We start from the raw sequence: 22,452 nt of genomic DNA, 5'->3' as shown, positions 1-22,452 counted from the left end.
CGGGTTGTTGAACCCGAGAGCTATCTGATGGGCGGACTTGAGCTCTGCTTACGTATTGGTTGACAACCTTATCTATAATATGAACAGGGAAAAGGTTTTTTACGTAGGATACGAGTGAGGTTCTTAATATCATCATGAAAGCCAAACCAGGAATTGTTGATTTTGTAGACCCTGTCAACCAGTGTTCTTACAAGACCGATTTTGTAAGAGAATGCAGTAAAACTAAAATAGTTCATAAGGAGCCCTGTGAACGTTTTCTTACGGAAAACTGAAGTCTGGAGATAAAGAGGATTGTTAAATTTAAAATGTATCACGAATGTTGCGTATCACGCATGTTACGCCATTGCTTGTAAAAAATTCAACTTCAACTGTAAACGATCCCACAACTGAAGATGATCGTTGGAACGATCGAAACATGTCTTGCAAACTAAAAGTTGTTGTACATTTTTTAAAATTATTGATAAAAAATTAAAACCTTTCATTTTTTCCGGAATATGAAAATAGCTAAATAGCTTTCAAACATGTTTTTTTCTAGCCCCGTATTAGTTGACTTGTCAGAAAACAGAGCATATATGCATATAAATGTAAAACACCTTGGGTTAAAATAATTCTTTAAAGGTTCTCAAATTAAAAATTTGATAATTAATATTAAGGATCGATTATTACCGCCCCCTTGATTTACAACTTCCTTCGCACGCAATATAATTTTTTGGTGTAAAGGTCTCGAAAAAGTAATTTAAAGTTCCTTACTGTGCAAATGTTAAATAAACATGAAATGGCGCCACAAATCCTTGAACCAGACAGTTATTTTGAGAGTCTTTTATTAAAAAACATATTTTAATAACGCCTGCAATAAGTTGGAACAAGATGTTATCGTTGTGTGTCGGTCTGCTGGACTTGCCTGGGTCAATGAACAAATCGCTCACGTGAGAAAGGCGAAAACAAATTCTTGGAGAAATTTCAAACTCGTGCTGTGTTGAGTGAAATAACAGATACGAGAATTCCAAGAGAAAAATAAAACCAAAGATAATGAAAAATACAAGCCGCCCCCCAACCTTACTTTACCTTTTTACCGTGGTTAAATAAAGTTGTTATGTATTTATTTAGTACAAAAATGTAGAAAGTTAAGTTTTACTTTATTGTAAGAAGCAGTTTTTCAGCTCACTTCTGCTGCAATGCAAATTTTTTTTTAAGCATTTTCCACTGCCATTTTGCATCTGTTTCAAGTTTTCTAGACCGCGAAAGTGTCCTACTTTTCTAAGGCTGTTAATTGATACAAAACGAGGGCTATTTCTTTTAGCAGTCTAAAGCTTTCCTAGTATAGCCCTGACTTTATTCCCTTCTATTTCCCCTAAAAACCGCTCTATCAATGGTGCTAAGATGTTGGAATGTTCCTGCAGAATGGAGGAATACAGGTTTAAATCTTTAAGGTTGTTATTTTAATTGTTTAAAAACAACTTTTTTAAAGATTTATCTTTCACGAGACAGAATCATTTGAGGTGGCGATGTTCTTGTCTGTAACTGACCTTTTGATTCGGTCAGCCTATTGACTAAAAGCTTTCAATATACGAGTGGAGTTTAAGTAAATATTTGTTTAAGAAAGACACAAGCGAGGCACGGTTGGTGAGAGAAGTAATTACTTTTGTTGGCTCTTTGACAGACGTGCCTAGAGGCGGAAATGCGTGCTTAATAACCACTTCAAACAGATACATACCATACACAAAATTAACAGCTTAAAACAGGCTAATCTTTACATCGTTGATGCTTCGTACGTCTTCGGAAAAACGATCCACCATAAAAAACCGATCGTGCGATCTTCGTGGAGTCATCGGAATCCGACGGAATCCGACAAGGTAACACAAAAGACGGAAAATGGGTTCTATAAAAACATGATGCTCTGTTTAACTCGAAAAATAATAAATATTTGCAATTGTCTTGGATATGGTTTCTATGGATTGTAAACATGAACTCACCAGGTTTGAGATTAGCACTAATCTCAAGTTTCGTGGTAAAATTCTTCTCAAACCTATGAAGTATGTCAAGCATTGTAAAAACATTTAAAAAAATAACTAACTCTTCATTGTTCTCAGTTATTAATAGCTGCAACCGATCACTGCGATTTCACGTAAACACTGCCAAATGTCACAACATTCTTATCATCGAAATCGAATGCTCTGATCCACCCCCAGAAATCGTGACGCACTTGTCAACTTTGCATAAAAGGAAAGAGCTTGAGCAAATCTTGCGACACAAGATTGTACACACGTAAACAGGGATAGAGTCAACAAATTGTGAAACGAAAGAGATATACGTTGAAACACACACTGTTCTTTAAATTTACGCAAAGGCTATGGTTGGGCTAAAAGAAATCGCTTTGTGCCTTTTTTTAGCCTTTTTGTTGGCTTTCACAAGAGCAAGGAAGAATAAAGGTAAGATTAATTAGTACTGTATAAAATACACTCGCACACGATTTTTCGAACCGAATGTACCATTTTATTCACTTCCCTTTGCACTGCCTTTGTGCCAAAGACTTCCTGCCGTTAAATACGCCACATCCTTTTTTGGGGCAAGTAGTGTAAAGATCTATGAACAACGAATCTATTTACTCTGCTTTTCAGAGCTCGCAGCTCTTGACAAAAAGATCGATAGACTACAGCGGCAGTTGCTGTTACACGCTTGGATGGAGTCAGAGAGAGAGACCCCTCGGAGGTCTAAACGACAAACAAAGTCAAGAAGGAGAATCTCGAAATTTCGTTTGCCGTATTTTCCGCTTTATCAAATAGACATGCCAGGTAGGTGCATAACTAATGTGTTAGATAAAACAAAAAAACTTGTGCTAAGTGCAGGGACTGCATCTCGTGGCTGATACAGCTACAGCTAATATAGGTATCATGAACACTTCAAGTGACTAAGAAAAGATTCCTTGGTCATTTACTCATCGATACGTTATAAAGCAAACAATTATCTTCACTTAACATTTTCGCTGTATAATTACCTTTCTAAATGTTATTTAGTAATTTTCCGGATTTTGAGCTTGATCTGTCGAATGATCTTACAAACTGTGCTTTCCAACATGTACTACTCAAAGATCAAAGGGAAATGCCGCACCAAAACGTCTCGATAGTTCTAAAGTCACTTCGATGCAGTGCTCAACCTCTTGGAGATTTATATTTACAGCTGTGGACATCCAGTATTACAAAATCTAGATGAAAAGGAAAAGAAATCTTAAATTAGACCGTTTTCTGATCCTTGTAGAAATCTTTCTGGGTTGTTTAGAGTGAGCCTTTAATTTACTCGCTCTTCATTTCCACAAATTGCTCAAGAGCTCACAGAAAAGGACAAATGAGAAGAGGATTAGATTTTATGAAAAGGTGTGATATTGGTTTTATCTTCTGGTGCTAATAGCATATCAGTGTCGTCACACTGTGATAAGTCTATTTAAAAACAATTCAAGAAATAAATCGTCCGATGCATTTCATGGAGACATTGCAGGGTCCTTACAAAGCAACAAACGTAAAAGCGAGTATTTTTAAAACCTTAATTCGCAAAATGGATTGAACACATCAGCATTATTCTCACGATTTAATCGACTCACTGTTAGGGGTGCAGAGATAAAAAGTTCGTAACAATGTTCCTTTCTCTCTATAGCACGCAAAAACGTGAGAACAAAACTCGATAAGTATTAGCCATAAATCTTCTTAAACTCGTCAACAGTCCATTGAAAAAACATCGAAGGAATGCTCAAACAAGTTTCTTAGCACGTGAATTTGACATAAAAGGGAAACAGGTCCTTGAATGCTTTTCAACGTTTGGTACTCATACCTATTATGCAGGTTTTACCGCAGGAAAAATGATCATGGCGGTGAATTGCACACTGCAGGCCCATAGTTACTTATGCTCGTAGTTAGCTATGTTATATATACTGCGAGGCTCAATTTGTGTTCTCATTCCAAAGATTTTTTTCACGTGCGGTCTGAACATAGTATACTGCCATGCAGAACATTGGAGACTGTAGATAAGTCAAATCTGATTAATAATATCCGGTAATGAACTAAAATGTCTCAAATATTACAAACAAATCACGCAAAGACAATTAAAAACAAATTTACTATATAATTACAAAGATTCGATTCTTTCACAAATCAAACTTCTTGTAGTCAAATCCTCCAGCAAATTTAGTTCTTTTGAAAACATTTTTTCTTCCTTTTACAGGGAAAGTGATCTTGTTCTCTTTTCCTGCGATTTCATTCGTTCATTGCTAGGGGCGTTTTGGCGGTAAAACAATGATTACCGATCGATTTCGAAAGTTGGAGTTTCACGCTCACTTAAATTAACATGTCCCGACCACCGCCTACTGAAAACGTGCACTGTTGTGGAACGCAATGCAAAGTCAAGTACTATAGAGCGGTTTTCACTTGAGTGTCGAAAGTAAATTGCGTTTGCTTTGATTTTGCATTACTACGCCCGGTGATTGGCTTAAAAATCTCGCGTCACTTTCTCAGCCAATTAGAACTAAAACCAAAACCAATCATGACGCGCTCACGCACGTTTTCCCGCGCTTCGTGCCAGCTACATGTATTTGCTTCGAGTTTTGATTGGTTCACTGGATTGTCTGTGTCCTTTGTGATTGGCCAGAGTAATTACTTTGGTTTTGGTTTTACGACACTCAATTGAAAACTGCTCTAACAGCTGAAAAAAACTAACTCAAGATGCTTCAAGTAAGATTACTTCTCGAACGTTAGGCCACCTTTTCGAGAACTATAGAGGTTCAGATGACAGCTCTAACCTTAAATTTTTTTATCTTTATATAATAACGTTAAAAAATAAAAATAGCAAAACTGTTTGGTAGCTAATAAACGCGGCATCGTAACTCAACAAACAATTTCGATGTTATTCCGCGGAAAATATGGTGCAATAAGCGATTTTTTTGCAACTTAGTTGGCTGGGAAGCCATGAAGTCTTCAGCTGGAAAACAGCTTTTACTGGTTTCGTAGCTTGCCAATGGGCTCCTTAGCATGAGTAATGTGTTGGCATATTTGCTTTGGTTTTGCGGCATTGACTTGTATTTGTTCTAGAAAACGTTATATTTAATAAACGGAGATATCTTTTTGTTTTGCTTTCAAGACGCAAGGTGAAAAGGTGAATTGAGTCCCACTGACTGACCGTTTTCTGAATAGGCTCCCAAATGAACTCTTCACTGCGTTATCTGCGGTTAAAGCGGTTTTATTAAACCCGCTTATTAATCCGGTACAATTAGAGACTTCCTTTGTTTCAACTTCCGGCTTTACAGATTCCTTTGGAATCGCCTGGGGCTAGCGGTTCTTTTCGTTTTATTTTAGCGCGCGGCAACTGGGGATGAGGCAGCCTCTACTGCTCTCAATATTCGCGGCATACGAGGACTCGAAAGCTTATTGTAAGATAATCAGAGAACAATTCTCTGCTGTCTACAGAGAATGAAATTCTTTGGTTTTCCCTTGGTTTTCCTTTTCTGAACCCCGCACGAACGGCTAACCAATCAGAACGGAGATGTAGTCTTTCCAACTAATAGTCATTTAGCTTGAGCCACTTTTGAAAAAGTCCAAAAAATTTACATTGTATTTCCACGCAAACATTGCAATACACCTACTGCCAAAACCGTAGTAGTGTTTGGTTGCGACATTACAACCTTACAATACCTGTTTATTGATCAGTTTTTCCTGTTTATAGATCAGGTAATTCTTCTTTCTTTCATGTTTCCTTTGCTAAGCTTTGTTATTGATCAGGAGTCCAGAACAAACATGTCGTTTTCTCAGCAAATCAGGAGTAAAAACCCAAACTTATCGTGAATTGGATTTTTAAGACACAACCTCGTTTCCACGGGGTCTTCAAAAGGGAAGAGCACCCCGGCGACGAGATTGCTCGAAACATTTCCCGCGCTCGCGCTTTGCACCGGTTGGAAGGTTTTACTGTGACCTCTGATTGGTTCTTTGCAATATTTGAGCGCGTTTTGTTTGGCCAGATGTGATCACTTTGGTTTTCTAATAACTGCTGTAAAACCAACTGAACGAAAGTGGTCGCAATGATGGCACCCAATCACAATGCGTATTAAAAAAATACACTGAACCGATAAGAACTGTAAGGAAAAACATGCAACCGGGGAACCGCGTGCAAGGCGAGTGGCGTTTGGTTTTGTTTTTTACTTCTGTTTGGATGACAAAATTGAGCGACATATTTTATCTTTAGCAAGTAAACTATGAGCTTGAAAATTCTATCTACTGAAATGACTGAAAGTTGGCAGAGGGCAAATCGCTGAGTCAGCTTTCAAAGTCGATGGAATGACCGAAAGCGGGCATCTATCTGTTTTAGCATAGCCTTGAGGATTCACATTTGCTTTGTTTTTGTATTACCACGCTCTGTAATTGGCTTTAAAAACTCCGGGCGCCTCTTTTTTAAGCAATTCAGTCACATGTAGCAAAAAAAAAAAAAAAACAATCGTGGCACGCTTCACACGTTTTCCGCGCTTTTCGCCGTATGTATTTGTCCTTTGTGATTGGCCAGAGTGATTACTTTGGTTTTGGTTTTACGACATTCAATTCAAAACCGCTCTATGAATAAAACTGATTCAGTGGACGGTTTTGTTTAAAAACTTTTTGGCCATGATGCGCAAAAACCGCGCACATGTTCCGCGGTCGGCGACAAATTAAGTGCCTGTGTAGCCAATCAGTTGCGACTTTGTCAGAGGTCAGAACTGGGTTATGCTAATGTAAATTGTTTGTTTTTACTTTATATTGTAGTGTGTAAGGATGCTGAACGGGAATCAAAAAGTGGCATGTGCAAATCATGGGCAAAGTCTGGTTACTGCGAGAAGGTCAAGTACATAATGTCGAGATACTGCCCGAAGGAGTGCAAATTTTGCAGTAAGTAAATATTGTTTATTTTTCATGAGCTTCTGTAGCAGGCTCTCTGCGAATGACGACTCCGTCTTTTTCTCTCTTTCTGTATTTGTTGTTCACTCTGCATTAGTTTTTTTTTTCCAGTAGCTTGCTCTAGGCTCTCTCAGAATGTCGTCTTCGCATTTTTTTTCTCCCTTTTTCTATTTCGAGCGCTGCCTTCCGTTTGGTTTCTCTAGCACTGCGCCCCGTGTTTGACTTAAAAGTTCAAAAACTTACAACAACTAAGGCCTCTATCCATTTTCAAGGACACCTTACTAGAAAATTTGTGATATGTATGCACTGAAAAGATTATTATGCAGTACTGTGCAAGTTTCAAAAGTTTTCAGTAGTTCTGAAAACTGACAAAAAAGACTATTTCGTTTAAATTATGCCTATCTTGTTTTGCTAAAAACTTAGTAGCGATTAGAGCTTGATGGTCTTTGAATATTTAATAAAGCGTGACAACACTCGCTTCAGAATATTGGCATATGATTACAAGGTTCCCGTCTAGAGCTTAGCCATTTGAAGTATTGGGATATTTTTATTATCTGTTCTGTTTAGTTCTGCTTGTTTAGCCAGTTCCCTTGAAGAACACCCCCTTTAAACCCCTTTAAAAAGGGGAAAATGTTTTCACAGCACCGCAGAATGAATTAATAAGCTATCAAACCAAAACAACAGCTGATGTTTAACATTTTGTCTAAGAAACAAAGGATGTTATAAATTTCCCCTAAGGCCGGCAGAGATAGTAAATTCTACGCAAGTCCAAAAAACCCAAAGCCACAACTAAAGTGAAAGCGCTTCGTTAGCAGTTCACGGCAAAGAAACTAAAAAAAGTGGAATTGAAACAGATAACTGCATTGAAATGTCTGAAATTGTCGATCATTTCGAGAGGAAAGCAAGGTTCGAGGACGAAAGTGAAGCAGAACTAATTCGAGAGAAACTCGAGCGACTCGTGAGCAACATTTTGGCACAAGTGGAGAATAGAGACGAGCGATTTCAGAGCACGCTGATTCATAGCGGAAGTGTCTACGAAGGAGTGAAAGTTGGCCAGCCAGATGAGTTCGACTTTATGATCAGAGTTGACTCGCTCATGGACAAGCCATCATTCCATTCTTGTGACAAAGGTGAAGGCTACTTCAAGCTCGCGCTGAATGAACACGGGTGGAAGGAATTTAATGATGAACAAGGCTTCTTCAGTCCAAATCTGCTTCGTCGCCATTTTAAGAAGCTTGTCAATGAATCGTTAAGTGATGTCGAAGTGCCTGGAGGTCTCCGCATCCAACGGGCTAGTCAAAATTTGCTTGATGATTCGAATTCATGGGGACCTGTGTATTTAGACCTACTTGGAAACAGCAGTGGCCAAGAAAATCCATCTGGCGTGATGTACTCAGAAACGCACGGCCCGGCTACAACGCTCTACATTGATTGGCAAGGCGGAGAGAGTTACAGCAATTTGCGTATTAGCGTCGACTTGACCCTGACTCTGGAGTACCCTACATTCAAGCTCCCAGTTCAGTTGGCCAATCTTCCACAGGAAATAGATCTGATTCTCCAGAAGAGCGGATTTCACGTGGTTCCCGCTGGATTTGATGTCTGGCGCATCTCATTTTCCATGGCCGAAAAAGAGATATTGTCCTCTTCGCCTGGCGGTTTCAAAGCATGCTACCGAGTTCTGAAAATCGTGAGAGAGGGCGTCTCGGACAGGCTGGGGTTGGATCCGTCCTTGGTTCCATCATACATTTTCAAGACCGTCCTTTTGTCTCAGTTCCTCGCAACGCCGGACCACTTTTGGGAAAAGGATCTTCGGTCGCAGACGATAATTCAAACCCTAGAGCTCGTTTTGCAAGGCTTGGTGCGGGAAGAAATTCAGGGCTTCTTCATGCCAAGATATAATCTGCTCTCCATAGGGGATCGCGAGAACATGCTACGCCAAATTATCGTGGGAGAGATGTTGCGCCAGATTGAGGGTTTGGAAATGGCCTTCACAGCGGAAGACGCTAAAGAAACGAAAAAACAGATCAGGGTTTTGGAGGCGGTTGATTTGCTGGAGTTCATGATCTCAAGCAGCATTGGTGGAAAAAGTCCGACCGCTCTCTGGAATAAAATGTTTGTCAACACTGGCAACGTTCCTGGTTCGCGCAAGTTTGGCTGGTTTTGGAATCAATTCACTGACCTCTATACGACAGAGTTGGACGAAGACGCCTACATACAGTTGATCGAAATATGGAGCTGGGTTGAAGATCTCTTCAAGCAGTTATTCGCCATACTTAAAGGAGAACTGAACTTGTTGGCTCAGAAGTTCTACATTAGAACCTGCGAGAAGAAAGAGAAATTCGAGCTTGAGCACAAAGGCCTGTCCGAGAGTAAAGTAAAACAGATTCCCTCTCGTCAAATGGCCATCGAGATGTCTCAAGATCTTGCTGAATGTTACCTCGAGGAGAAAAATTCATCCTGGGCAAATCTACACAAAGCAATTCCTCCCGAGTTCAGCCCAACTGGCTTCTTTCGTGACGTTGCGGATGTAACCACGAGGGAAGGAAGCGATAAAGGCCTTGCACTCTTCAAACAACACATCGAACAGTATCTGCTATTGATCCCCGAGAATTGCCTCACGACCTTTTTTGCTGGTTATGTTGCACACAATGTTTTGCACGCTAAAGGCGTATTAACACGTCAACTTGCCTACATCACAATTCCAGAGCTAGATTTGGATTAAACTGTGATTACATTTTAGTTCACAAGCCACCGTTGCACTTTGGCGATGAAAAGCGGGAAACAGGTGGCGAGTGCAGTAGTCCCACAATTCAGCGCGCACCGTGCTCCAACCAAGGAGGGACGGGAAAAAAAACCCCAAAAAAAAAAAAAATCCCCCCCCCCCCCCCAAAAAAAAAAAAAAAAACTAAATGTCTTTCAGAGAAAGAAGGGCAAAAATAAGCCAATAAAACTTAGACTAAATTTGTAACAACTGAGTTGAAGTATATTTTGTTGTCAATAAGAAACAGATTAAATAAATACTCTTTTAAAATTCTGACGCTAACTTAGTGAACGTAAAACAACGCTCCTAATGTATTTTTTCAAGACGTTTTGACCGAGAACCTTCGGTCTTCTTCCGTTTTTAACATGGCAGAAAAAGCAACAGTTTCTTAGTAAAATTCCTTCTTCAGACGGACACAACTGTATGGGACGATGGACAAAAACAGTTGCGTGGGAACAAGTACTAGTTGATGAGGACTTCCGGTCTCCGAGAACTGTTGGAGTCAATGAGCCCGCGGTTTTTGTCTTTGTAGTTGCTAAGCAACATTAAGAAAGATGAAGTATCCCCAAAAATTAGTTGGTGCGGGAGCTCAGGCTAGTTTAGACCCAGTTTACGATAGAAAATTTCAAGAAAAGGAAATTTTCTTCTCCAACTTAAAACGTTTGGACTCGGAGCTATCCGAAGCAAAGATGGCATGGGTGTGTTGCCAGTCTGGTGTAAAACAAGACAAGATAATCTAGGCAAGTTATAATCCTCGTGCTCAGCAGGCCCTTGTTGCCTTGACTGTTTTAAGTGCTCAAAAAGAATTTTGTTTGAAAACAATTATTAAAAGCGTTTTGGGATAATCGTCCGCCATTTCGGTTTGTTTCATTAGTCTTGTCTGAGTCGTGACGTCACTCGCGCGCTTCGCGGTATGTGTGATGTGATAGCCTTTGAATATTTCAGTAATATAGCGTGACGAGACTCGCTTGGTATATATTTACAAGGGTCCCGTCTAGAGGTCAGCCATTTGAAGTTTTGGAATATTTTCAATTTTCTTGTTTAGTTCACGTTCAGATTGTTTCAGTTAGCTAGTTCCCTCAAAGAACACCCCCCTTTAAAACCGTTTTTACAGCACCGCAGAAGGAATTATGCTATCAGATCAAAACAACAGCTGATGTTTAACATATCTTCTAAGAAACAAAGGATGTTTTGAATTTCCCTCATTCTACGAAAGCCAGACATTGCGTGAATTATACGCAAGACCAGTAACCTAAAACCACTACTAAAGTGAAAGTGCTTGGTTAGCAGTTCACGACAAAGAAGGTGGAATTGAAAGTGATAACGCATAATGTCTGAAATCGTCGATCATTTCGAGAGGAAAGCAAAGTTTGACGACGAAAAAGAAGCAGATCTAATTCGAGATAAACTCGAACGACTCGTAAGCAACATTCTGGCACAAGTAGAGAAGAAAGACAAGCGATTTCAGAGCACGCTGATTCATAGCGGAAGTGTCTACGAAGGAGTGAAAGTTCGCCAGCCAGATGAGTTCGACTTTATGATCAGAATTGACTCGCTCATGGACAAACCTTTATTCCATCCCTGCGACAAAGGTGAAGGCTACGCCAAGCTCACCCTGAATGAGCACGGTTGGATGGAATTTAATGATGAACAAGGCCTCTTCAGTCCAAATCTGCTTTGTCGCCATTTTAAGAAGCTTGTCAATGAATCGCTAAGTGATGTTGAAGTGCCTGAAGGTCTCCGCATCCAACGAGCTAGTCAAGAATTGCTAGATGGGTCATGGGGGCCTGTGTTTTCAGACCTGCTTGGAAACAGCAGTGGCCAAGAAAATCCATCTGGCGTGATGTACTCAGAAACGCACGGCCCGGCTACAACGCTTTACATTGATTGGCAGGGAGGAGAGAGTTACAGCAATTTAAGTATAAGCGTCGACTTGACCCTTACTTTGGAGTACCCTACATCCAAGATTCCTGTTCAGTTGGCAAAGCATCCACAGGAATTAGAAGTCATTATGCAGAAAAGTGGATTTCACGTCGTTCCCGCTGGATTTGATGTCTGGCGTATCTCATTTTCCATGGCCGAAAAAGAGATTCTGTCCTCTTCGCCTGACGGTTTTAAAGCATGCTACCGGATCCTGAAAATCGTCAGAGATGGCGTCTCGGACAGGCTGGGGTTGGATCCGTCCTTGGTTCCATCGTACATGTTCAAGACTGTCCTTTTGTCTCAGCTGTTCGCAACGCCGGACCATTTCTGGGAAAAGGATCTTCGATCGCAGAAGATAATTCAAGCCTTAGAGCTCGTTTTACAAGGCGTGACACGGGAGGCAATTCAGAGCTTTTTCATACCAAGGTACAATCTGTTGTCCGAGGGAGACCGCGAAAACAAGCTACGCCATTTTATCGTGGGAGAGATGTTGCATCAGATGAAGGGTTTGGAAATGGCGTACACAGCGGAAGATGCCAAGGAAACAAAACGACAGATCCGGGTTTTAGAGGCGATTGATTTGCTGGAGTTCATGATCTCAAGCAGTCTTGGTGGAAAAAATCCAACCGCTCTTTGGAATAAAATGTTTGTCAACATCGGCAACGTTCCTGGTTCGAGCAAGTTTGGCTGGTTTTGGAATCAATTTACTGACCTCAATACGACAGAGCTGGATGAAGAAGCTTAGGGACCATTCATTTTTTAGAAGGGGGGAGGGCCGGAGGAATCTTGGGGGGGTCACTAATTTTTTACAGTGGCAAAAGGGGAGGGTCATCGTTATTTTCGTTTTTGAAAAGGGGGGGGTCGCGTAGAAAAACACTGCATTTTAATCCAAATCAAAATCTTTTATTTTCAATAAATATTAAGTGATATAAAATGTGACAGGCCAAGCACGACTCCCGCTGGTTGCTAAATGTTAGCCTTCAGTCTGTTATGGATGATTTGATTAACGCTCTCTATTTGATTTGATTAACGCTTTCAGTGATGATCTTTATGCCATTGTGTTTGCTGCTCTGTGGCATATTTTGTTAGGTTTATCGGCTCATGTTTGTTGAAGATTCTTAAAAGCCTTTAAAGGAATGTTGTAGTATATATTGTGTATCGGATCAGTGGATTTCTAACTGTCCTCGTTCTAAAGTGGCGGTAGTTCGTAGGATAACGTTTCGACCACAGTTGTGAGGGTCTATTCCGGTCTTTGGGCTACTGCGTCTCTAACATTGGAGCATGGTTTCTTTGAGTTGTTGCTCCCTAGTTGAGTTGTTGTGTGCGCTCTGGGAGCTAAGAATAACTTTAACTCCATTATTGTTGATCTGTTTTGTTGCTTCTTCATCCACAAAAAACTGCGTGTACTGCATTTGTCTCTGTTGCCGCAACATCTCTTCTGCAATGTTTTATCTAATCAGTCGTCCTCGACTCCTGTTCCTATTCATCTCATTGTGATTTGAAATCATCGATTTGCCATATTTGTACTTGTCTGCAGGATCGAATTGTTTTATGGCTCACGTAAATGGACAATTGTGTTATGTAGTTGTTCGTGCCTAAGTGTGTTTGTTTATAAGGCTATTTTTCGCATTTTTGACCGTTAAAGGTCACTTCTGATGCTAAAGAGTGCAAGAGTAGTGTTCCACATAATGAAGAAGGGCTTCAATTCGTGTATATAGCACGGCGTACGTTTGACTGTAGCATAGATTTTTTTGCGATCAAAGATAATCTTGTGCAACACAGCAGAATGGAGCTCTGTCAAAAAAAGAGGTTTGATGTGAATTTTTTTTAGGTGCATGTGTGTGTGTGTGTGGGGGGGGGGGGTCGCAAAATTTAATATTGCACTTTGGGGAGGGCCTTCCTTTTTTTACTCTACTATAGGGGGAGGGCCAAAAAGTTTCAACTGAATACACACAGGGATTCCTCCGGCCCTCCCCCCTTCTAAAAAATGAATGGTCCCTTACAGAAGGTTAGTTGAAATGTGGAGCTGGGTAGAAGATGCCTTTAAGCAGTTACTCGCCACGGTTAAAGGAGAACTGAACTTGTTGGCTCAGAAGTTCTACATCAGAACCTGTGAGAAGAAAAAGAAATTCGAGCTTGAGCACAAAGGCCTGCTCAACAGTAAAGTCGAGCAGATTCCCTTACGTCAACTTGCCTTCGAGTTGTTTGAAGATCTTGCTGAATGTTACGTAGAAGAGGAAAACTCATCCTGGGCAAATCTACACAAAGCAATTCCTCCCGAGTTCAGCCCAACTGGCTTCTTTCGTGACGTTGAGGATGTAACCACAAGGGAAGGAAGTGATAAAGGCCTTGCTCTCTTCAAACAACGCATCGAGCAGTATCTGCTATTGATCCCCGAGAATTACATCATAACCCTTACTGTTAGCTATGTTGCACACATATTCTTGCATGCTAAAGACATATTAACACGTAAACTTGACTACATCACAATTCCAGAGTTAGATCTGGATTGAACTATGGGTACATTACGTCACCAGCCAGCGTTACATTTCGTCCATGAAAAGCGGGAAACAGGTGAATGGTTGCGAATGCAGCAGTCCCACAATTCAGCGCGCACTGTGCTCCAACCAAGGAGAGACGCCTGGGGACGAGGCGGGAACATACGAAAAAAAAAAGAGGGACGAGAAGCAAGGAAATGTGGCAACTTCGTCTCCAGGGTCTTTTCCGCTTTGGGACGAGGTTCACTGGTGCTTAAGCAGTTTACCCAAAAAAAATTTAAAAAGTTTGACGCGTTTTTTTTCTCTGGGTTTACTGTTACGTTGCCCCCCCCCCCCAAAAAAAAATTTATACGAAATAATTCTTTTATTATGAAGTTCCGATTAACTCTGTAAGTAAAGTCAGAGAAAAAAGGGCAAAATTAGCCATTGAAACTTAGACTAGACTTTGATGATATTGCAGTGGTGGATCCAGACCTTCAGCTAAGGAGGGGGTCCGCTTTCAAAAGCTTGTCTATAAATGTTGAATTCTGCTAAGATAATTCCGGCACTTCAAAGAAAATGCGCCGTTTCCGAAAAATAAGGTAGGGGCCCGGCCCCCCGGGCCCCTCCCCTGGATCCGCCACTGTTAATTGTAACAACTTAGTTGCAATAAATTGTTTCTTAATGAGAAATAGTTCCTTTTGTAATTAGAACTTTACTAAAAATATTTTGGTCTGCTGGATGCTTGTAGATGAAATGGGACAGGATTTTAGGTGTAAAAACTCCTTCTTTAATTTAGACGGACACAACTGTATGGACGAAGGACAAAAAAATTTCTTGCCCTCTTCCTCAAAGCACGGCCGTAGCTTAGGAAACAGTTAGCAAGTACTAGTACTAGTTCGATGATAGGGGCTGCTGGAGTTAAAGAGCCCGCGGTTTACCTTCCTGAAGTTGCTAAGCAACATAGAGCAACATGAAATATGATGAAGTATCCGCACGAGGGCTCGTGCTAGTTTTTGATTGGATAATAAAAATTGCAAACTCTTCAAGTGCTTCAAAGAGGGAATTTCATTCTCCGACTTAAAACGCTTGCACGGTGCTCAATCCGAAAGCAAAGATTGCATGTGTTTAATGCCAGTCTGGTGTAAAACAAGACAAGTTAATCTGGGCAAGTTATATTTCTCGTGCTTAGCAGGCCCTTGTTGCCTTGACCGTTTTAAGTGCGTTAAAAGAATGTTTTTCGAAAACAATTATTTTAAAACCTGTGGGATATTTGTACCAATTTCGCATTTGTTTGCACTATGCTAAGTGGGGTTGGATAAAAACAGAAATATATTCTGTAACTTAAAATCACGTAGTACCGAAGAAAAATTCTTTTTCTTTCTCGGGGAATATCAAAGTATGCATTCACGTTCTCTTCTCTTGTGTGTGGTAAAGAACACGGCGGAAATGTAGTGGGTTCATTTGACGGAAAGGCCAGAGTTTCAATGTTTTGACTTTCGTGCACCAAATTTTATTTGTCAACAGCTTTCAAAGCCTTTAATTTTGGTTTGTTAATTCAAGTCCTTTTTAACGGTGCGTGCAAAAATGAGAGCAGACCTGAAGTCGCTTCTTTCTGTATAAATGAATAAAACAAGTTTAAAACTACATTGCTTGCGTCTTTTTCGGTCGCGTTAATAGTAGTGGCCCATAAGAAGAACGCCTGAACTGAAAAAGACACAAATTAAAAAAACAGCAAGAGATTTGAATAAAGCCAGGTTCATTCTGTAGCTTTCCATCAGGGTTTCACCTTGGGCCCTGGGGGTTTCATTAACACGAAGTTCCCTGCAATAATCTGTCAGCCTGATATTTTAGTTGTTATCCCTTTTTTCAGCAAGTTTTAATTTCCCAGTATATACGCATTTTCGTCCACCCAATTTAAGTGGTTGAAACGGCCAGTGAGTAGAAATAGAGATATTACAGCGCCATGTTGGTTTCTCCCGCGATCGGCAAAAACATTACGTTTGCCGTCTGCTGTTTCTACCGTGGAACCTCGATTTAACGAACCTCTATGCAGTGTATTGTGAAGTCCTTGGTATAACGGAACGATCTTCTTCGCCCCAGTAATAGTAAAATACCCCTATGGAACGAAACCTCGATATAACGAACATATTTTTCCAGTCCTTTAGTCAATCGTTAAATCGAGGTTCCACTGTACGTGAAAGGGTATAGTTTTTGCGTTTCAAGTCTTGTTAACGGAGAGAATAAAATATTACAAAGTCATCTGCGAGCTAGCGTTCTCTTATAACGGGGAAAGGTACCAAGGGTCCTGAGACTGCAAAGTCGATTCTGGGTGGCACGATCCCGAATCTCAGACGGCCAGAAAACGAGCGACCTTTGACCGTCACAGAATCGGGCTAGGGTGGGAGAGAATGTTAGAAATATCATACGTCAATCTTTCCCGTGAATAAGGGTTTAACGCCCTAGCCGCGTTCTCAGACCTAGTCATTCTGAAACGATATTTTGGACCTGCAGAACAATTCAGCCCTCCAGGATGCCAGTCGAGCAAATATGGTTGTTGCTGGAATAATTACGCAGCCAGAGGTCAAAATTTACGCGGATGCCCAGGTAAGTACGTAGAAGACAATTAACAACAAGCAATGTGCGAATATGCAACGCTTTCCTTATGAAAAGGGAAACTTGTATTTTTTATTTCTCGATTCTCCTAAGAAGTCTAAGAAGAACAGAGTTTTGGTTTGTCCCACAATATTCTTCATTGCAATGGTCCCACTGTCCACTATACGTTTTCATCTGATTATCATTAAGGCTGTGTGACAACTGCAGGAAAGCTCTTTTATCAGTCACGCAACATTTCTCCGTTTCTACTCCGTGCCATGAGAATGGTTTAAACTTGAATATAACGCAGCAGTTTCGAATCTTTGATATGCCATAACAACAGCTACAGTGGTGGAAGTAACGCAGCTTTTCCCAATTCGTGACAGGCCATAAGATCGACTGTAAAGCTGGAAGTAACGCAATACTTCTCCTTGACAAAGGTTGCGTGATTATCCACAGCATCTATTATTAGTATTAGTTAGTCACGCAATCGAGTCCACTTACAGTTCATTTTTCATAATTTCAGTTTGCGAGGATTCGTATAACCGGTTGTGCAGACTGTTTGAACACTACTGCTCCAAGCCAGGAAGAAATGGGAAGTTTGTTCGATATCACTGCTTCAAAACATGTGGATGGTGTGACAGGTAGGGACATTTCTTCAACATTTCTTGTCACGCTTCAATATTTCTTATCACGTTTCTGTCTACCTGCAAATAACGGAAAAACAAAGTCGAGATGAACCTAGAAAATGTCAGTTCTGTTCGGGGATGGCCAAGTACACATGGGTTGTAGTCTCTTCACACATAGCTTGTCTACTACCATAAATGATCTAATAAACGCCCACTCTCATATAAACGCCTCGTATCTCTAAAACGCCTCCCCTGAGGTGTAAAGTTTGTATTAGATGCCCCTCTAATAAACGCCCCGTGTCTAATAGACAACCCCCCAGTCCCCCCAAGAATCGCCTCAAAAACCAGGGAAACCCTCCAGAGTAAAATCACACAATATAGTTAGTTTTTTGCTTGATTTAGACATCAAAGAGGCCAACATGATTGACCCTGATGACCATGAAGACATTGATATCGATCTATAAACGACATATCTAGGCTTTGCATTAGGTCAAATTAGATTAGTCCCTTACTCATAAACTCTGTTTTCTATCTTACTCTGTGACCAAACTACGCGTCTTATTTGTTTTGTTGACGTTGTTACTGTTAAAGTGAGATAAATGCCTCTCTCTAACCCCTTAAATTTAAATAGATGGCACAGACATTTATTAGATCATCAAGGGTCTGTAAAAACCCCTTGAGGTCCTTTTGGAAAATAAAACACTGCTGACAGTTAATGAAAGGGAGATCCAAATTTGGTTTCACTGATTGACTTTTACAAATGAGATGTTTGCAAAAGAAAGAAAAATAAAATGCTTGATAAGGATAGATTTTGGTAACTTAATGCTTTTCAAAGCAAAAAATATGTAAGCACGTACATGAAATGCATGTAGGGACTTGAACGCTTACTGATCATTTACATTTTGGAAACAAGGTTCTTGGGAAGAAAAGTTGCACTAAAGCTTATTTTTGTTTCAGGTTTACTCTGCACAGAGTCAACCAGACATCAGATGCTGTATAGTTTGCAAGAACAACAGTTATTCCAGTTGTTTATAGACAATTCCTCATTATGAAACCTTCAAAACAACTATCAGAGGGACAAAATGGAACAACTGCGGCACACGGATTGCCAGTGACTGTGTTAAAAAGACATCTTAGCCATCATAAGTGATGAGAATACAATGTGCCATCTTAAACACTTTAGAGCACAAATCCATTTTAAATATCATATGTCTGCAATTTTTCACATTAGTTCACTGCCTACAACCATCGTCAGAACTGTTGGCACGATATTCAATAATACCTCTATTTCCCCCTCCCCCCTTACAATGTTGCCACATCAAATATAGTTTGTGTAAAACACTATCAAGGGACTTTTCAACATTGAAAGGCGGGAGGGGGTAACCTGAGCTCATCCTGTAAGCACAAACAAGTGAATGAAACGATAATGAACTAATCAATGATGGGTTTAAGTGTCAGATAAGAAAAGCGTTCTAACTACTTCTGTCTAGGGTTGTAGCTCCTAAGTCACTAGTTTTTGCTGCAGTCAATGCATTTCAGGTGACGAAGTGTGTTATTACAAACAAAATGGAAGTCAGCGCCTGTGATAAGGCCATGCAGGAATTAGGCATGATAGCTTACAAGTTAGATGGAGAAGGGTACCAATACAGGAAACCCATTATCTTTTGGCAATGGCATAATTTAAAATCATTTATAAGTCAAATGAAACATGGCCAAAATATATATTGTATCCATGGAAGAGCCACAAAGTAGGGCAACTACATGCAGTGGGCAGAATATAACAAATATTGACTCCTAAGTCACAAGCACTGTGTGCCAAATTCTGGAAATTATATTCTAAATCAATCAGTTTCAAATTCTGACATCTCCTCGACTATTTGTATGTTATGATTTTCTGAGTCTTGAAGTGACCCACTTTCAAGTATTTTCTGTTATTAGTTATCTCCCAAAAACATTGTTAAAAGAACACAAAGTTCACAAACAAAGATAAACATTAAATTTTCATGCTCACTCAGGTGCAATGTTAACTACTTGATGTGTGTGTAGCATGTCTAAGATAACTGTGCTGTAGACAAGTCCAGTCACGATATCCACTGACCACATAAGTTACATTTTTATTATTTATCTTTATTTTTTATGTAAACAAAGTATAGGCAGACAGTGTATTTAAAGAAAAACTACTCTTCTATATTCAGAATAAAATACATTTTATCTACAAGTGTTGTGTCTTGTATAATTATTGAAATCTTCATGTTGTCTGAGTGTTGTGAACCCAAGCAATGGTGACGAAAGACATGGACAAGCAGTTTTCCTTCAATTCAACTACTGACAGGAATGGGAAGTGTGATAAGGTACTTTGATAAGGTACTTTGGCTTGTAAATGACGGGGATGATCGAAGGCTTTTTTGGGTTTCAAATTTTCGATTCCGGGATTTTTTGGGGTTGGAAAATTTGGCAAGTATTTTTTTGGGTGACTTGATTCAAATACGGGATTTTTTTGGGTATTAAAAACGAACTAAAGTGCTTTGGCGCGGCCTTTGGCGTATTTATGGTATGATGAATAATCAAACTCGAGCGTTAATGCCCCTCCTGGCAATTTAGGGGTAATTTGACAAGGGATTTTTTGGGGGGTTATTTTTGGCCAGGGATTTTTTTGGGTCCTGAGTTTTGCCTTCATTCGATCATCCCCGTCATTTACAAGCCGGAGTACCCCCCTGGGGATAAAACAGTGACACGGGACATTTTTAAATTAAGACAAGTGATACGGGATCCCCCCCCCCTGGCAGGGCCTCTTATGAATCTCACAAATTCAAGATAAGCGATGCTCTAGGATAAACAATCATTGGTTTATAGTATTAAATAGATTTGGCCACGCCTAAAAGCAGAGCTCCCAGGGTTATTTACATCGCCCTTTTTGTAAATCCAAATTTACTGACCATTAACAGAAAAAAATTAGCAATTGATCCCGCAATCCAATGTAAACCATTACTTGATCAGCGGTAAACTTCATAAAAACATTTGACCTTGATGAGTTCTATATCTGAGCCTGTAATATGGTCATCTGATTCTGGTCAGCGGATAACTTGTTTTGACAGCTGTCAATTGACCATGACATGGATATCCAATATCAAAGATGTAAGCTGACGTTAACCATAACCTTAAACCTATTTCTGAAGTACTGCCGCCATGTTGGGGCGATGTCGCTGCTAAGGCGCATGCGCCCGCGAACTACGCCGCTAGCCATGATGACCATGAAAAACCAAAAGCATGGGTCTGTTAATTTTCTATGGGTATGGGGCTCTGCTCTGCGACCCTTTGGGTCGAGCTCCGCTTTAAGGTATTAGAACTGCTATAAGGTCAAAAATAAACCATACCTAAAAACTCGCTCTTTTCAAAGATATTAATAAAGTTAACACAAATACAAGAGATGGGGGCTTCTTTTAGCTTAGAAGTGGAGAAAAAAAGGCGAAATTTGGTTGCTATAAGCGCCATTTTGCAATGTTAATGATTAGCGCTCTGCCATCCCAGTCGATATGACCTCGCGTTGACAGCAATATTACATGAATCGGCTTTACAACATGCGATCGTATCTACGCAGTTCGAGCGAAATTTTAGTAAAAGACAGCAAAATTCTTTCGTATTTCATCTTCAAATATAATTCAAAAGCATCGACTAAATCTATGCCTCTTTTTAAGCCCTTTAAAGCTCACAAAGAAGCTGTCTTGATATCCTACCCTCGCAGAGCCCAGAGAAGACGCAGCATGAGTTCCGTAATGCAATTGCGAAATTTGGCGTTGCTATGTGTATCATATTTGTTTACGCCGCCATGTTTTCTCCGACAGTAATCGAAAAAATCCGTATTTTTTCGTGCTTGTTCGTGTAGCAATTGTAACAATGCGGCCTTAAACACAATGAACAGCGGTCTACCTCTGAGAATTCAATATGGCGTCGAAAAAAACAGAGCGTCGAATGCATATTTCGCTGCTTACATTCGCTAATTTCGCCGCTGTAACAGACCGCCTCGAAAGGTACTTGCAATTTAAAGGTGTAGAATTGTCAGATCTCGGTGAAATTTGCACTGTTTATTTGTGTAATGTCGAGGAAACTGTGTGTGAATACCCGGAGCGGCCCAGACATTTTTCACAAAATTATGGCTGTTCAAAGTTGAGGCACACATAAAAATAACTAGAATGCTCTATCTCCAGAAGTAAATGCTGGCATACAACAACAACAACAACAACAATACTTTATTTACCCACGCGACACCTAGGAGCGCAAGCGCTCGTTAAAACGTGTGCGTGAACGCAAAACTGTATAAAATTAAAGGAAAAAAAAATATAATTATCTATGTAAATATGTAAATATGTATTATATAATAAATATGTATAATAATATAATAATATAATATGTATAATATTACTCCGGGTATTTGTAGGTAATTAAACGTTTCTATCATAAATCGGCTCCAGTTGAAATTATCTCTGTATCTTTTAAAGGAAAGCCGTAAATCGGCAATCTTTAATTTTATGAGCCTGCGATTTAACCGTGAATTCACACCTAAGGTGTGAAAATTGACACCTCGTATATCATCTTCCTGAATGTCCAGGTCTTGTTTAATAAGCCTATGTAACTTTTATTTTGAAAAATGATTTAATGTTTGAGTTATTAATTTTCAAATTGGACATGTTTATAGCAGTTCTACTACCTTAAGAAAAAATGTTGATACCTTAATCACAACCACAGGATGCTGTTTCTTGTTTTTCCTGTAACTTTCTGCAAAACAAAGTGAGTCATGTTATCAGCTTCAGTCTCCTTTGTACCTGTCATTAGAGTACCCGAAGAAAAGTTCTCTCTACCACAAATCCTCTAACCCCCCGACTGGCCCAGTCAGTTTCTCCTGACCTTTTCTGGCAGCCATATCAGAAAGACAATGTGCAGGTTTCTTGCGCTAAGTAAAGTTACCTTTTATTTTCAGCACAGGAACGTTGGAAATCTTCCCATTCCTTCATACATTTAGATCTGTCACCGTTATTTCTATCCAGGCATTCTTTTAAGGCCTGATGGTCGCAGGATGGCGTTACATTCCTAAAAGTCTGTGAGCTCGCGTCCGCCATGTTGAATACTACCCAGAAAACACCGCGCCTTTGGCTGGCTGCTCATGC

General features: G+C 40.1%; 4 protein-coding genes across 4 annotated transcripts; 3 read left to right on the top strand and 1 right to left on the bottom strand.

Annotated features, from left to right (window-relative positions):
* Positions 1-1,957: 1,957 nt before the first annotated feature.
* LOC144645457 (uncharacterized) lies at positions 1,958-19,103 on the top strand. The gene is made up of 7 exons (XM_078505036.1): positions 1,958-2,429; positions 2,619-2,792; positions 6,774-6,896; positions 16,581-16,673; positions 17,188-17,305; positions 18,248-18,549; positions 18,804-19,103. The coding sequence occupies exons 1-6, from the start codon at positions 2,351-2,353 to the stop codon at positions 18,288-18,290; spliced, it is 630 nt and encodes a 209-aa protein (XP_078361162.1). The 5' UTR covers positions 1,958-2,350; the 3' UTR covers positions 18,291-18,549; positions 18,804-19,103.
* On the top strand, positions 6,924-9,725 carry LOC144645319 (cyclic GMP-AMP synthase-like receptor). The gene has a single exon (XM_078504848.1). The coding sequence runs from the start codon at positions 7,774-7,776 to the stop codon at positions 9,625-9,627; it is 1,854 nt and encodes a 617-aa protein (XP_078360974.1). The 5' UTR covers positions 6,924-7,773; the 3' UTR covers positions 9,628-9,725.
* Positions 9,885-14,252, top strand: LOC144645507 (uncharacterized). Its single transcript, XM_078505096.1, has 2 exons — positions 9,885-12,329; positions 13,588-14,252. Exons 1-2 carry the CDS (start codon positions 10,997-10,999, stop codon positions 14,100-14,102), a joined length of 1,848 nt encoding a protein of 615 aa, XP_078361222.1. The 5' UTR covers positions 9,885-10,996; the 3' UTR covers positions 14,103-14,252.
* LOC144645498 (uncharacterized) lies at positions 17,226-22,410 on the bottom strand. The gene is made up of 3 exons (XM_078505089.1): positions 22,253-22,410; positions 22,017-22,063; positions 17,226-17,364 (listed from the first exon to the last, which is right to left on the bottom strand). The coding sequence occupies exons 1-2, from the start codon at positions 22,402-22,404 to the stop codon at positions 22,018-22,020; spliced, it is 198 nt and encodes a 65-aa protein (XP_078361215.1). The 5' UTR covers positions 22,405-22,410; the 3' UTR covers positions 17,226-17,364; position 22,017.
* Positions 22,411-22,452: the final 42 nt, after the last annotated feature.

This window comes from Oculina patagonica, chromosome 3 (assembly GCF_052425735.1).
Source record: "Oculina patagonica isolate OP01 chromosome 3, crgOcupat, whole genome shotgun sequence".
Classification (NCBI taxonomy): domain Eukaryota; kingdom Metazoa; phylum Cnidaria; class Anthozoa; order Scleractinia; family Oculinidae; genus Oculina; species Oculina patagonica.
This window is presented reverse-complemented; position numbering and strand designations above follow the sequence as displayed.